Source organism: Amphiura filiformis, chromosome 15, assembly GCF_039555335.1.
Source record: "Amphiura filiformis chromosome 15, Afil_fr2py, whole genome shotgun sequence".
Lineage (NCBI taxonomy): Eukaryota > Metazoa > Echinodermata > Ophiuroidea > Amphilepidida > Amphiuridae > Amphiura > Amphiura filiformis.
In genome coordinates this window covers 529,668-545,262 of record NC_092642.1, presented here as the reverse complement: position 1 = coordinate 545,262, position 15,595 = coordinate 529,668, and the positions used below count along the sequence as shown (strand labels likewise).

Here is a 15,595-nt window from a genome sequence, read left to right as displayed (position 1 = left end):
AAAATATAATTTATAGTAAATAATAATAATAAAAGAAAGGTGCCATAGCACACAGCATTTTGGCAAAATGTTTCCTCCCTAAAATTTGCACTATCATAGTAGTTCATTACCTAACAGAATCATGTTTAATACATATTACTTCAACAAGCAGACTGACCACCTTAAACCTTCATTATGATATAACGCTAGTCAATCGATGGCTATTGTTAAACCAGACCCACTCAGTCAGTTAATTAGCTGCTTGAAACGATCAAATTAGGTGTTGAAATCATTCAAACCCTGGTGTTAAACTTATGTGTGAAATTTAGGCTTCTAGTGTGAGATTTTCAATTTTCACAGGCTTCAACTTGCCCTTGTGAGCTTTTTTTTTGGTCAACATTTTTGCTTTTCAAAGTAACATATATAATTCGCTAACGAAAGATATTTCCCAACTTTCAATAGCACATCATAAATAGATAAATCCAAGATATACATCCAAGATGGTTGAAATCATCCAAAGGTAAAGTGCTCAACCATAATATTTTGAATGGTCATAATTGACATAATATTTTGAATGGCCATACTTGACATTGTAAACAACATCTCCAAGTCATTGCAAATAAAAGTCCTATAAAGAAAACTCACCCCCACGGTCCGTGCGAGAGCGGGGAAGATCGGACCACTAGACAGATATTATGGCAACGACCTTTGGACCTCTCTAATCGATGGAGAAGTTGTTCAGATACGGAGAAACCTGGTGCAACCTGTCCAACTTGTGGAAAGTCAGGTTTAAAGAATGTCAAGCTCCATCAGACAAAATCAAGGTGCATGATTACAGAATGAAATAATAATTTAAATGTTGTGATTAAATAATAGTTTGTGTCTTGTGTCCATTTTCTTGCTGTGTGCATAGTACTTTGCTGTTTCACTGTTCTCACATGTCATTTGGGTGGTATATTCAGGTGTCCTGTGACAAGCTCATCGCAGTCAAGCTCTTCAAACGAAGGCCAGCATAAGTCGAGCCAGTTGTCACACCCTACTCAAGAGGTGGGAAGACAGGGTAAAACCCACAGCACTTCTAGGACGACAGGCAAGAGCTTTCATCACCAAAGAAAGATTCTTCACAATAGACTTGCTAGAATTCTGCTCAATGCCGACATTAGAACTCCTATAGTTGATTTAATGCATTCTCTGAATTGGTTTAAACTTGATAAAAGATGGGAAAACCATCTCCTCATTGTAGTTTTTAAATGTCTGAAAGGTCTTGCTCCAAATTATCTGAGTTCCCAATTTTCATTTACAGAGTCTATGCATGGTAAATGTACGCATAGTCAAAGTTCTAAAACCTTTATTGTCCCATTTTGGAGCAATAATCAGGGTAAGCGTACTTTTCATTATAGAGGTGCCAAGGCATGGAACAAACTTGCATCTGATGTACGAAGTAATTACGAGTCAATGAACCTTCATATGTTTAAAAATGTATTTGCTCAATGTTCTATTTAACATGTTTTCTTAAGAAGTCTTGATATTTCTATCCTTGTAAAAAGTTTCCTTCTAGAGTATATTGATCATAACAAAGTAATGAGTGAGTGATTAGTGTACAGGGGTGGGGGTGTGTGTAGGGGTGAGGGTGTGTAAGTTTGATAGATGGGATGAAAAGTCAGGGAGTGAGGGGGTGAGGGAGAGAGAGAGCGGGAGAGAGGAATAGCGAGAGAGAAAGAGAGAGGAGAGAGCGAGAGAGACAGTTTTATCTTTAGTCTGGTATGTGTATTTTCAGATCCATTTTATACCACTGTTTTTGGGTTTTGTTGTTATATGTTTTCCTTGTTTCCATTATTTATGTATTAGAAAGTATAAGCTTTGTTTTGATTATCATATGTTATTTATTAAGTATTGTATATTTTGTAATTAAGTGCAGGGCCTTCTTGGAGATCAGTACAAGATACTGAAGAGGTTACCCTGGATAAAGAAAGAACAAATAAATAAAGAAAGGAAGACCAAAGAAGCCCACTTGAACTGCATGAATAACACTGTCAAGGAGACAAGGAGTACATTAACATACCAAATCCATCAGATGACAAAGTTTGGAAAGCCTTGGATGATCAACTCTATGAGGAACTACCAACTGAAATAGGTGGCTCACCAAAGGAACAACTTACCAACCTTGAGAACCTTGTGTACAAAAGGTTAGTAGACAGGTTTGGTGTGAAGCCAGTATCATCAAGGAAGGCGAGTAATAAACCCAAATCTTCCAGGCAACAGAGAAAACTGAGAAACCTGAAGAAGGAAACCATATGTCAGTTCAAACAAGCTCTGAAGAAGGGAGACAATAAAACTGCTAAGGAGATGAGAAAGATTTTTATAAGCTTATTAGATTACATAACAAAGTAAGGAAGTTGGAACTGAGAAAACTGGTTGATGCCTCAAGCGGCAAAGCTCACAATAATTTTAGAAGGAATCTACACCAGTTTCAGGGCTGTCAACTCTCACGCATTGGCCGTGAGTCTCACGCATCGTCAAAATAATTTGTTATCCCTACACCCCGCTTTTCAGATTCTCGAGGTCCATGGCTCAGATAATCACGGGTCAAAATGAACATTGTAGTCGGCAAATCCCGGTACGCCTCTGTCTCATGCCAAGCAATTCCAAAAAGTTGACAGCCCTGCAGTTTGCTAAGAAACTTCTAAACCAACAAGATACAAATAGAAACCCAACATTTCAGAAACCTGCTGCAGAAAAGTACTTTAATTCTGTCATCAATGATAAGAAACGTGGCTACAAGTATCACCCACTGAAAGAGATGAAAAGACTGCCATGTCCTAAACAACCCTTCAATACCAAACCACCAAGTCTCACAGAAATGACCAATTATCTTTTTTTTTATGAAACGAAGAAACTCCAGCGCTCCAGGAATCAATCGCATCCCTTACTTAGTGTGGAAGAAGTGCCCTAAAACAACAGAACTCCGCCACGAAGTAATCTGCAACATCTGGAGAACGGGTGACATTCCGATGAGTTGGCGGGTGGGAGAAACCATTCTTATTTCCAAAGATGAAAATACATCTGAACCTGCCAACTTCAGACCAAACACAATCAAGAATACAAGTGGTAATCTTGGAATGGGACTCCTAGCTCAGAGGACGATAAGCTACCTGACTGAGAATGAATATATTGACAAATCCATCCAGAAAGGGTTCATGGAGAAAATATCGGGATGTGTAGAACATACTGAGCACTTTCCGAGATACTCCAAGATGCCAAAAAGAATGGAAAACCGATTGTGACAACGTGGCTTGACCTACAAAATGCATATGGTACCGTGCCACGCAACCTCATCCAGTTTGCATTAGATTGGTACCATGTTCCCGACCACGTCAGGAAGATGATCTTTAACTACTATGATGAAAGCTACATCTATTCAAAGACTAAGGAATGGACAACAGATTGGATACACTGCAGCATAGGAGTATTCCAGGGATGCCCACTATCTTGCATCCTATTCCTGGCAGTATTCAATCTTTGCCTTGATCTTCTTGACTGTCAGAAACTGGTCAACGTTGTTAATGACTTCCTGAGGTGGACTCGATCAATGAAGGTAAAGCCAAGCAAATGTCGATCCCATGCCATGAAGAGATTTGCCCCAAATAAGAAACAAAAGCAAGAGGGACATAAAACCCAATATGTGGCATACGATCCATACCATGCATATATCCACGACCAACCCATGTGATTCCTCGGCAAGCTATTCTTCAAAGATCTGAAAGATAAGGAAATCAGAGAGTCTGTAAAGTAGAAACTAACAGACATGGCTGAAAAAGACAGACAAAAGCCTACTCATGAAGATGTGGATAAATAATAATGCAATCCTACCCAAAATGACATGGGAGTTTACCATCTACAACTTCCCAATTATATACATCGAGGGCTTGGAAGCTACCTGCACCAAATACTTGAAATGGGCAGGAATAAGCTGATGTACCACCAACAGTGCTCTATACAGAAGCAGGAAGAAGTATGGGCTTCACCTTAAGGCCAGAGTAATGGGAGAGAACATGGACCTTTTCGAGCATTATTATTTCTGAATTGTATGCCCAAAGTATATAAAACTATACATTTTTGGAAAGGAAATGAGTCAAGGAATCCCATGGTGATGTCAGATTTGTTCAAAAATCTCGAGTTTTTGACAAAATCACAAAAATTCACTTTTTTACCCTAATTTTTTTGTGACAACTTAGAAAAAATCTGTTCGGAGTAAAAAAAATTCAGTTAGCTTTTCGTGAAGAAGGGACATGAACTTAGGGAAGGTTTTTTTATTTTTTTGAAATTCGTCTCTTTTTTTCGAAATATTGAAAAAAGCATGTGAAAAAAGCAATTTTGTGACTCTATCAAGGTCAAAATTGCACAAAATGGTGTATATTTTTGTTTAAAACAAATATTTTGAAAAAATGAGAAAAACTTCCCTTGACTTTGATGTACTCTAAACGATAGTGCAAACAGTTTACCTTTTGCTTGCATATTTTTCGAGTTATCTTGTCACAAAAATCGTGCAATATTGTCAAAAGTGAACTCTGAGAAATCGACGTTTTAGTAAAACAATGTCAAAGTTATACACAGAATGTCCTTATATTTTAAAACGGTAAGACTTTCACGCTTGTAAAAGCTGTATCTGGTGCATGGTCTAAATATGCATCTTTTTGCACCAATGAATCTATAATATGTTTGCTTTTAGTGCGCCAAAATTCAAAATAATTAAAAAATCTATGTGGCATTTTGACTGCAATTTTTTGTTTTGTTTACACCACAGTTTGCTGGCTTTAACAACATACCGAATGCGCCTTGACTGCGTTGGACATACGCACAGCGTGACGCGAATCGCGCGCGTAATCATAATATTTCGCGTTCGCGCATTTCTGACTCATTATTTCCCGTCAACTTACTACATGTAAGCTGTCTTGAGCCATGTGACTTTTTAGAGTTGAAAAGAGTGAAATAAATCAAGCAAAAATATTAGTAAATATTAGCAAGTTGTATTTTATCAGTTTCAAGTGAAAGTAAGTGTTGATAAATATCAAGAAATCTCAAATTTGGGCGTGGACGAATGTGTCTTCCATTACTCTGGCCTTAAAAGACTCACCCACCACTTCTGTAAAATGCATGCAAGTCACCAAGCACCATCTCTACAAAGACTGCCTACAAAGCAATTAAGGTGGAATGGAGTCAGAGAACTTGAACAAAGAGAGCGACATCTGATACTGAATGAGATGTGCAGATTTCGATGTCAAACAGACAGAGCAGGCCTTGGTTTCAAAAAGAACCAGAAACTGTTAAGAGACATGAAACCCCAAGAACACAGGAAATGCCTCACTAGTCTGGTAAAAGATGTAGATGAAGATGACATGCTTATGTACCTCTATGGCTGCGCCAAACAAGGACAATGGCTCAGACGAGACTCTGCCATGCAAGTAGATACATCTTGGAAGAAGCTCCTTTATGTATGGACACCAGAGCTCCGATCTTTCCATGTCAATACCATCCACAACCAACTTCCATCACCAGCTAATTTGAGACTCTGGGGAAAGACCACTCTTGGATCCTGCCATTTATGTCATCATAATAACTGCACTCTATTCCATATCTTAAATGGATGCACCTATTCTCTGCAGAGTGGAAGATACAACTGGAGACATGATCAGACACTGAAAGCTGTAGCAACTGGCATAATGCCGGTAAATGCCCTTCAATGAAAAGGCAAATCAGAAGTTGTACACCCCTCCAGAAGATACCAACTATATGACTACTATCACATTCTGCACTGCAGATGGTGTAACCTACCGGAATCCAGCACTGCCTCTTGCAAAAAGAGATCCAACAAACCTCTTAGAGAAGGCCAATGACTTGGAATTTCTGATGGATGAGGAACATAAGCAAGTAGTGTTTCCTCCCATAATCACAGAGACTGCAAAATGTCCTGATATTATTACAATCTCTTCTGAAAGGACCAAAACAGTTATCATCATTGAGCTTACAGTCCCAATGGAAGAAAACCTGTCAAATGCCATGCAAGCAAGAAAAGCAAATACCAAGATCTTGTAGCCGACTGCGAAAATAGGGGATGGTGTACACACTACTTCCCAATTGAAATTGGAAGCAGAGGTATTTACAACACATCGCTGACAAAATGTATCACTGCTCTCGGAGTACCAAGTGGAAAGAGACGTATTAAACATTATGGATGTGGCTTTTTTTTTTTCAATTGATGCCAGCACCCTCAGGTCGCTCCTGCATCGTCGGTCTGATTTTAACAGATTTTCGCCGTTTTTACTGCATTTTAGTGTACATTATTTTTACTCTGGACAGTTTTATGTGCATGGAACATCAAAATGTTTGTGTTGCCGAGATATCGTTCTTCGTTTTTCCATATTTTGTGGATGATTTCTGTACTAAATTTACTGGATGTTAGCGTTGAATGGGTACGTACACGCAGAACACATAGTAACTTTACTGTTTTGTTGATCAATACCACTGAATCGATCAACAATCATCATGAGATTAACACAAAGAGCAATATTGAGCGTATTAGTTACAGCCGTGATTATTTGCTTTCATTTAGAACATCTCCACCCGGTACTGAATTATACATTGATTGTGGTACGACAGAGAACCTATGCACACATCTTGCTGATTTGAATATACAATAAAATACAATAAACGGAATTTATATAGCGCCTTAGCATAAGTATGAACAAAGCACTTTACAATGATCTTAAAAGTACAACTTACACTACATCTTAGGCTACAGTAAAATGTACAACTTAATTAAAAATAAAAAACTTAGTTTGGAAACAAATAGGTTTTCAGATTAGATTTAAAAGTGCCCAGACTATGTGAAGTACGAAGTTTTACAGGTAATTTGTTCCAGAGAGCTGGCACAGAATTGCAGAAGGCATTATTCCCATATGTTGTGTGAGTTCTTTTACATACAAGCAGACTGCCATCAGCATGTGATCGAGGAACATACCATCAGAAAATGTGTGAGATTTTAGGAGATTTTGTATGTACAGTGGTGTTGTTTCATGTCTACTTTTATAAGCGAATGTGAGTAGTTTGTAGGTAATACGCTCATTTACTGGAAGCCAGTGAAGCTCTTTCAGCAGAGGAGTGGTGTGTTCCATACGCTTTGCCTTGAAATCAAGTCTTTAGCTCTGTTTTGTATCTTTTGTAGTTTTTGTGTGTTTTTTACAGTTGTTCCATATAATAAAGAGTTACAATAATCCATTCGAGAAATAACAAGTGAGCGGACAGCATGGTTGCAAGTATCTTTATCAATATAACAGCGAATGCGTCCTATATTACGAAGATGATAATTTAAAGAGCGAGAGACAGCAGATATTTGAGATGACATAGACATGGTTGAATCAAAAAGAACTCCAAGGTTGCGTACAGAATCAGATGGTTTGATAATTGTTCCACATACGTTAAGAGTTGGTTCATATATATTTCAAATTATATGCAGAGCTAGCAACAAAGAATTCGGTTTTATCTTCATTCAGTTTAAGCTTATTTACATTCATCCAATTCTTGATTTCAGCAATACATGATTCCAATTTGAAAAGAGCAGTTACACTATCTCCAGGTATGCGGGGTTAAATTCTGTATATATTTGCGTATCATCTGCGTATATGTGATAGTTCAATCTGTGTTTCTGGATAATTTTTCCAAGTGGGTATGTGTAGTAGCTAAACATCCCAGGACCTACCACTGATCCCTGGGGTAGGCCAAATTCCATTGTTTGAGTTTTAGAAAATCACCACCTATACCAACTTGGCTATTGCGTCCTTTGAGGTAGGAGAGTATCCAGGATCGCACAGCTCCATTAATGCCAATAGATTTTTCAAGTCTATCATTCAAAATATCAAAATCAATAGTGTCAAAAGCTGCACTTAGATCTAATAATACAAGATAAACAGCTTTTTTGTTGTCCAGTGCACATAGAATATCATTTTTCACTTTCAGAAGAGCAGTTTCTGTACTCAAGCGATCATGCCCTTTTCATGAACGACCCAAACCACCCAGCCGTAAAGTTAAGACTAAACACTGGAAGAAGAGAGGAAAGGGACGAAAAAGTCAGAAACAACAGATTTATTCAATCCCTGTTATTCAGAACGTGCAAGTCAAACCTAACATCACTGGCCAGACTGGTTTAACTTGAACAACTTACGCGGTTTGCCCAAACACAATGAAAAACTTCTTAATCTTCGCTTATGGAATGCAAGATCTGCATGCAACAAAACAGTTCAAATTTTCGACAACATAGTAGACAATGATGCTGATGTATTTGTAATTACAGAAACATGGCTAGCTGAGAATGACCGTGTTGTGATTGGGGAATTACTCCCACAAGGGTATTCATTCATGAATTTCCCTAGGAAACTCGATCCGCATGGTTGCATTGGGATCATATACAAGTCTAATCTTTAATATTCAAAAAAGCTCCAACTGACATTGATACGCCATCTTTTGAACATGCATCTGTCATAATTAAGAAACTTGGCATTAGACTTATCCTAGTGTATCGCCCCGCTCCGTCGAAAGAAAATGGTCTTAAAGTGCCGCAGTTTCTTGAGGAGTTCGATGCATTCATCAACAAAATTAGCATGGCCCCTGTAAAGACTTTACTATTAGGCGATTTTAACATCCATGTCGACCTCCCATCCAAACCTGATTCTGCTCGATTCCTAGAACCGCTCGCTGAAAATGGTTTCCAACAGCATGTTCATCAGTCTACTCATAAGGACGGACACACTTTGGACCTGATCATATCTCAGAATGAAGAAAATCTTGTAACTACGAGGGGAGGTCAACAGGTTCGTAGAACAAGGTACTTGAAAGAGTACTAGCCAAATTCTTTCTATCTCACTCTTGAGTATGGTCACTACAAACCCTAATTTTTCTTCAAACCTTCTATGTCAACAAAATGGAAGTCTTCCGATAGCTCCTTGAGCCACTCTTCAGTGAAGGCTCACCAGCATTGATCACCAGCAAACCTGATATTATGAAGGTAGGACTTAAAATTCTAAAATAGGTTTCACTAACTGGAGGCCATGCCTGAACCACAATGTGGTTACTTTAGTTAACTGACCCCTCTGTCGTGAATGGCAGCTTCACAAACTAAGAATAGCGTATAGGACAAAATCTGAGAACAGTCACATTCCTACCATCAACCTTCTTCACATGATGGCTTGCCTCAATTTTGCTATCAAAATTGTATGGTATATGCCTATGATTATACTTTCATTTGGCAAATGATCTGTCATCAAAACTCTCCCTGGATCTCAGAAACAGCGATGAAGACCTTGCACTATGGTGACAGAGTGATGATCTTCTTAGGAGTGGGATATGTAGGTGCTTCCACCAAATGCACTCGTAATTCCAGTGATTAATATATGTCTTATCACCTTTAGCCATATATAGATTAAACTTGCCTCGGTCCTCATTCTAAGTGTATAGAAGGTGTAGACCTGAATATGTCAATTGGTATCAATTTTGTACATGAAGATTCTGGGACCCCATCTATAAGACACCCTGGAATAATGGATGTTAATGGATTAATGTTGAAAACACATTCATCAGAGTTGTCATATTTTGTGGCTATCTCATCTTTCTTATTTGGCTCTTTATTCATTATCAATGCCACTGTACCAGCACGTATATCATTAGTGGTGACGTCAGCAAGTCTTTTGGACCTTGGATGATCTTCAAGGACGCTCAATCCATTTTTGAACTCTGAGAACCATTTCGTTGCTGTTGAATACCAATGACTTCATTACCATTTACAGCAACTGTACATTGTTAAATTTTATTTGAGTTTTCACCGCCATCCGGAGAAATTTCCATAATGACCCTAATTCACTTTTTTGTGAATTCATGGAGGTAGGCTTCCTCTGAAGAGTGTCCTGCCCACATACAGTGATGTAAAAATCTAATATCTTTGCAGTAATGGTTTGTTGAACAAACTAAGGTTACTAGTAAACTCATACAACATGCCAAGGAAAACTATTATCAAGAACAACTTGAGAATTCAAGCAATAAGAACATGCTTGTGACTCTGAACAAACTCTTGAACAATGTTACTAAACAACTTCCTGACTTTGATAAATTGAATGAAATGTGCAATTCATTTGCCAGATTCTTTGTTGAAAAGGTTTCTAAAATCAGGCAGGATCTTGATAGTGTACCTAGTGCTCTTCCAGATTGCAAACCTTTAGAGTACTGCCAGAATCTTTTAAGCAAAAATGTTTCCTTGTCTTCATTTAACCAGGTCACCGTTGAAGAGGTGTGTAAAATCATATCATCTATACCACCCAAATCATGTGCATTAGATACCATTCCTCTGTGGTTGTTTAAAGAGAATGTTGAATTGTTGTGTAAACCGTTAACATCTATAATTAATGTGTCTTTAAGTACAGGTGTCTTTCCATTTAAGCTCTGTGAGGCGATTGTATCCCTCGTCTTGAAGAAGCCTTCCCTCGACAAAGAGGTTTAAAGAATTTCCGCCCAGTGTCAAATATAAGCTATGTGTCTAAAGTTAATGGAGAAGGTCGTGTGTAGCCAGATTAAAGACCATCTCAATTCACATGGCCTCCTAGAACCATTCCAATCCGCGTACAGAGAACTGCATTGCACAGAAACTACTCTCCTTCGTGTTAGAACTGATATACTAAGATCTATGGACAAAAATAATGCTGTTGCGGTTGTGTTACTCGATTTATCCACCGCATTTGATACAGTAGACCATGCCATCCTATTGAATCGGCTTAAGCACACCTATGGAATATGGCACAGCCTTGGCATGGATGTCATCTTATCTTCAAAATCGTTCTTTTCGCGTATCCGTCGGAGATGCTTCATCTAGCAATCACGCTCTCCATTATGGGATTCCACAGGGCTCTGTGGTTGGCCCGCTCTTCTTCGTTATGTACACATGTTGTCTTGGTGCTATTATCCGTAAGTACAAGATCAAGTACCATATGTATGCCGATGATGTGCAGCTTTATTTACCGTTTAAAGCTAAATCCGAAAGTGATATCAAACTTGCCATTAATTGACAAACGCTCTTCTTGTATTAATGAAATCAGTGAGTGGATGACTAGAAATAAGCTCAAACTTAACAGTGAAAAAAACGAGTTCTTTATAGCATTGTCTAACTATAATATCAAATATATCAAGGACATCTGCATTAATATTGGTGGCAGCACTATATTGCAATCTCTTGTCATGAAAAACCTTGGTGTTGTCTTTGATCAGACGATGTCAATGAGAGGACATGTGAAACACACGGCGAAGTCCGTCAATTTCCACCTCCGTAACATCTATAGGATCTGTCGGTACATCACTGTTGATAGCTGCCACAAACTTGTATGGCATCACATCCAAAGATCTGAAGAAACTTCAATCTCTGCAAAATAGGGCGGCGCGGATTGTGTTTAGATAAGATAGGAGACATTCATCAGCTCCATTGCTCAGAGAACTCCATTGGCTGCCTCTTGAATCCCGGATAGCTTTCAAACTCATGCTGCTCGCTTATAAATTTAGGTATCCATGGACTACTGCTGTCTTATCTCACCGAGTATCTCATTCCTTATGCTCGATCAAGAGAGAATATGAGATCTGGTGATGACAAAGTTACGTCTTGCCATACCATGCACAAAACGAACACTTGGGGACAAAGCCTTCACGGCAGCTGCTCCGCGCCTTTGGAACTCTCTGCCCATTCACATCCGCCAACTCCCTTCCATCCATAGATTCAAGGAATCGCTCAAAACCAACCTTTTCCCAATATGTTAATTTTCTACTTGCCACTAGATAGTGAGCTTGTCACCTAGCTGTTTATATGTTTTTAGCATGTGTATATTTAATTTGTAGCTTAACAGTGTATGCAATGCTTTTTAGTATGTGTAATGTAAGTTGTAATTTAAGCTGTAATTTTTTAAAGTCCGTTTGTACAGCGCCTTGATCTCTTTGATAAATGCTGTCTAATAATAATATAATAACTAGAATTTTGCGGTTCTCGACCGGCGCGGTTCTCGACGCAAAGCGTCGGCCGCAATGCCTCCACCTTGATGCCCATCATTTTAATCGGTGCAATTTCACTTGACCCCAAAATGACCTTCACATTATTTGCCTCACTAAGGTGGCAGTTCCCATCCAATTTCATGAACCTGCATCAGTCTATGGTGATTTGACCGCAGATGACCCCGAATGACCCCAAAATGACCTTGACATTTTTGCCTCGTTTCAGTGGTCGTCCCCACAAAATTTCATGAACCTGCGACAATCTATGGTGATTTGACCTCGGATGACCTTGGCTGACCCCAAAATGACCTTGACATTTTTGTCTTCCTACAGTAGTCGTTCCCACCAAATTTCATGAACCTGCAACAATATATGGTGATTTTACCCCGGATGACCCCAAATGACCTCACAATGACCTTGCGATTACGCAAATTTTGCGCTGAAAAGCAAATCAGGTCAAGAACCTCTGGCTGTGCTACATGTACTCTCCACCAAGTTTCATCACTTTAACTCATACAGATCTCCAGATAATATGTGCACTTAAGGTTAGTTTGCTTGATATGCATAAATTATGCAAATTAGGTACTTAATTAACATATTTTGCGACAAACACCTGCTAAAATTTGGAGACCACCAATTGCCACCCCTCCACCAAATTGCATCACTATACGCCTTACCAGTTCCGAGAAATTGCACTCACAAGCTCGGACGGACATACAGACGGACAACCAGGAAGCATAATACCTCCGGTGGAGGCATAATAAAACCGCACTCAGAACCAGCTATGTGATATGGTTATGCCGTTAAAGCAAAGCATTCGGACAGATAGACCTAAAAAAGCTGGAAACCGTCTCCATGTGAAGATAAAGAAGACAAACCAGCACAAGGCACTCAGACCTAAATATGCCAAGTGACACTTATAAATATTCCTCAACGACACTTTTCATAGCTATACACTAGTCCTGCCTGCTGCCTTACATCACCCGGGTGGACCGTTGCAACGGTGTGGCACTTGCTAGTGTAAGCTGATTTTGTTCATTTGTTATAGACTGCAACAAGGTGATTTTTCCAATTTTGTCATCTTCCAAGAGAGAACTACATGTATATACTAGGAGTGCTCATCTTAAGAAAGGGTAAATTAGACTCCGAAGATGACCGCGTTGGTGATCTACCAATGAACTACCCCTCCAACTGATAGTAAGACTAGGTTCCTGTGACCAGTCATTGTCCGTAACCACATTGCACATCCCAGTTCCAGCAGTGCAAGCTCTGCTCAGCTGACTCTAGCTCAAGGGTCTGCTGGGTAATATAGGGGCATTGACCTAGCACGATGGTTTACGTACGCCATGCACTCATACCAGCTGTTCCTAGCCTGAAAGTAGGATGGAGTGCCCAATCTCTGATGATGGTTTAATTAAATCTATCTCTGAGGGAAGTGGGACGGTTGGGGCCCCCTAAAACCGGTTTAACCCACCAGAGTCTGGTCCTAACACTATGAAATAAAATCACTGAAAAAAGCACTGAACATGCTGAAAAAAGGGACTCTGTAATAACCACTAAAATAATCACTGAAACACTCACTGAAATTTGATCATTTCAGTGGGATTAGTGTGTTTCAGTGTGATTATTGAAATGACCGTGGACACTAATCACACTGAAACTCCCTAATCCCACTGAAATGATCAAATTTCAGTGAGGGTTTCAGTGATTATTTTAGTGGTTATTACAGAGTCCCTTTTTTTCAGCATGTTCAGTGTTCATTTCAGATGTCAGTGCTTTTTCAGTGATTTTATTTCATAGTTTAAGTCCAGAGACCTCAGAGATTCCTGCCTCGTGGACACAACGTTGGAGGATGGCCTTTTGAGCTCGCCGCACTTGAGCTGGAAGCGGGATGGTTGGGGTCCCTTAAAACCGGTTTAACCCACCAGAGTTTGGTCCTAAGTCCAGAGACCTCAGAGAATTGATTGATGCCTACCCAAGACAAGGAGATCTACAGTTCAAGAAATACTTCCCAAGACACCTTCAAAGAGGCATTATAATGGAGTGCTCATCTGTATAAGGGTGAAATAAAGCTCCCCAGGTGACTGCGCTGGTGCTCTACCATTGAATTACTTCTCTGACGAGTCAATATTCAATATAATAGATGACCATAAAAATGCTTGGTTGGCTACTTGACACTTCAGATAATATGATACCCATTCATGAGGATTATTGTAACATAAACAATCACTTGATCAATAGCATCAATTAACATTATAACAAGATATGTTAAAGAATATTATTCATAATTGCATAATAAATGTTCCTGTGTCGGCATGCACTCATGAGTTCATTTCTTTTGTTTAATGAAGATAAGTCAGGTCTGTGTATGATAAAATATTTCTCCTCGATACACAGGTTGCAAAGTTTACGAGATGTTGAGTAATTAAGCCTTATATATATATATATTAGCTCTGCTTATTACTTTCCATTTAATTGAATACGGTACATTTTTATCTTTTAGCGTCCAGACATACTCGCTTAGAGTTGTGGTGTGTCTGTTCTTGCTGTTCCGGAAGCTAGACATGGCCGACTGGCCGTTAACAAAAAAGCTTGAAAGATCGAACTCATTATTAAAGAAAACGATATGTAAAATCATTGCAAATAATGATCTACGCATCACAATTGATGCAAGACATCTATTAATTTCCTCGACATCACAATGAACCCGTCTAATGGATCATACTCGCCATTCTTGAAACCGAACAATAGCCCACTTTATGTCAACAAAGAGAGCAACCATCCCCCAACCATCATCAGGAATATACCGGAAAGTATAAACAAGAGCACCAATGGTGCTGTAGCTCATTTGTTATGGGTTATGGTCAGGAATTGAAATTCATTTTGTTGGTGGTTGTGTGCAGGTTTTATTTGTTATGTTGTTTGTAAGTGCAGTTGTTTTATTAGTTTGTTGGCAGGGCTGTGATGAAGAGTGTAGTTTAGTTTATTACCTTCATTGCACATAAAAATATCAAAATGCGGTGTGTGCTGCAAAAGGGCAACCCTGAACAGGCACGCAGGCCCACTAGATGGGGTCCGTTATACACACACCAAATAAAAGAACTAAAATTACACAGTACATGATTATAGACACATTTAAAAACACTTTAAAATACATTAGAAATACAATATTATACTAAAATTAAGTTGCCAAATTACTTCAAGACATCGCAGAATTCAAATAAGCACTAGTGAAATTGCACAAAGTAGGTATCCTGACAAGTTAATTTGAGATGTTGTGGTTAGTGCCGGGGGTTAGTGGTATACCTGTCTTATTGATTGTAGATTTTGTTAGTGTATTTAAGTGGTTGCTGTTGACAGCTTTTTGGCTGGTTGCATTGGGCAGGCAATGTAGATTTGGTATAATAGAATTGTTTCATGTTTGCTGGTTTGTAGTTTATAGTTGAAGGTATTTTATAGGGATGCGTTGTGTGGAGTTGGTTGCTGGGAATGTTAGGACTTTTGTTGTGTGAGTGCGTATTTTTGAAGTTGTGGAGTTAAATGC

General features: G+C 39.0%; 1 protein-coding gene across 1 annotated transcript; it reads left to right on the top strand.

Annotated features, from left to right (window-relative positions):
- The first annotated feature begins 5,129 nt into the window (after positions 1-5,129).
- On the top strand, positions 5,130-5,723 carry LOC140172035 (uncharacterized). Its single transcript, XM_072195382.1, has one exon. The coding sequence runs from the start codon at positions 5,130-5,132 to the stop codon at positions 5,721-5,723; it is 594 nt and encodes a 197-aa protein (XP_072051483.1).
- The last annotated feature ends 9,872 nt before the right edge of the window (positions 5,724-15,595 follow it).

Bases quoted from the DNA above. Each gene is read 5' to 3' on its own strand.
- LOC140172035 (XM_072195382.1), top strand. From the start codon at position 5,130: ATGCATGCAAGTCACCAAGCACCATCTCTACAAAGACTGCCTACAAAG.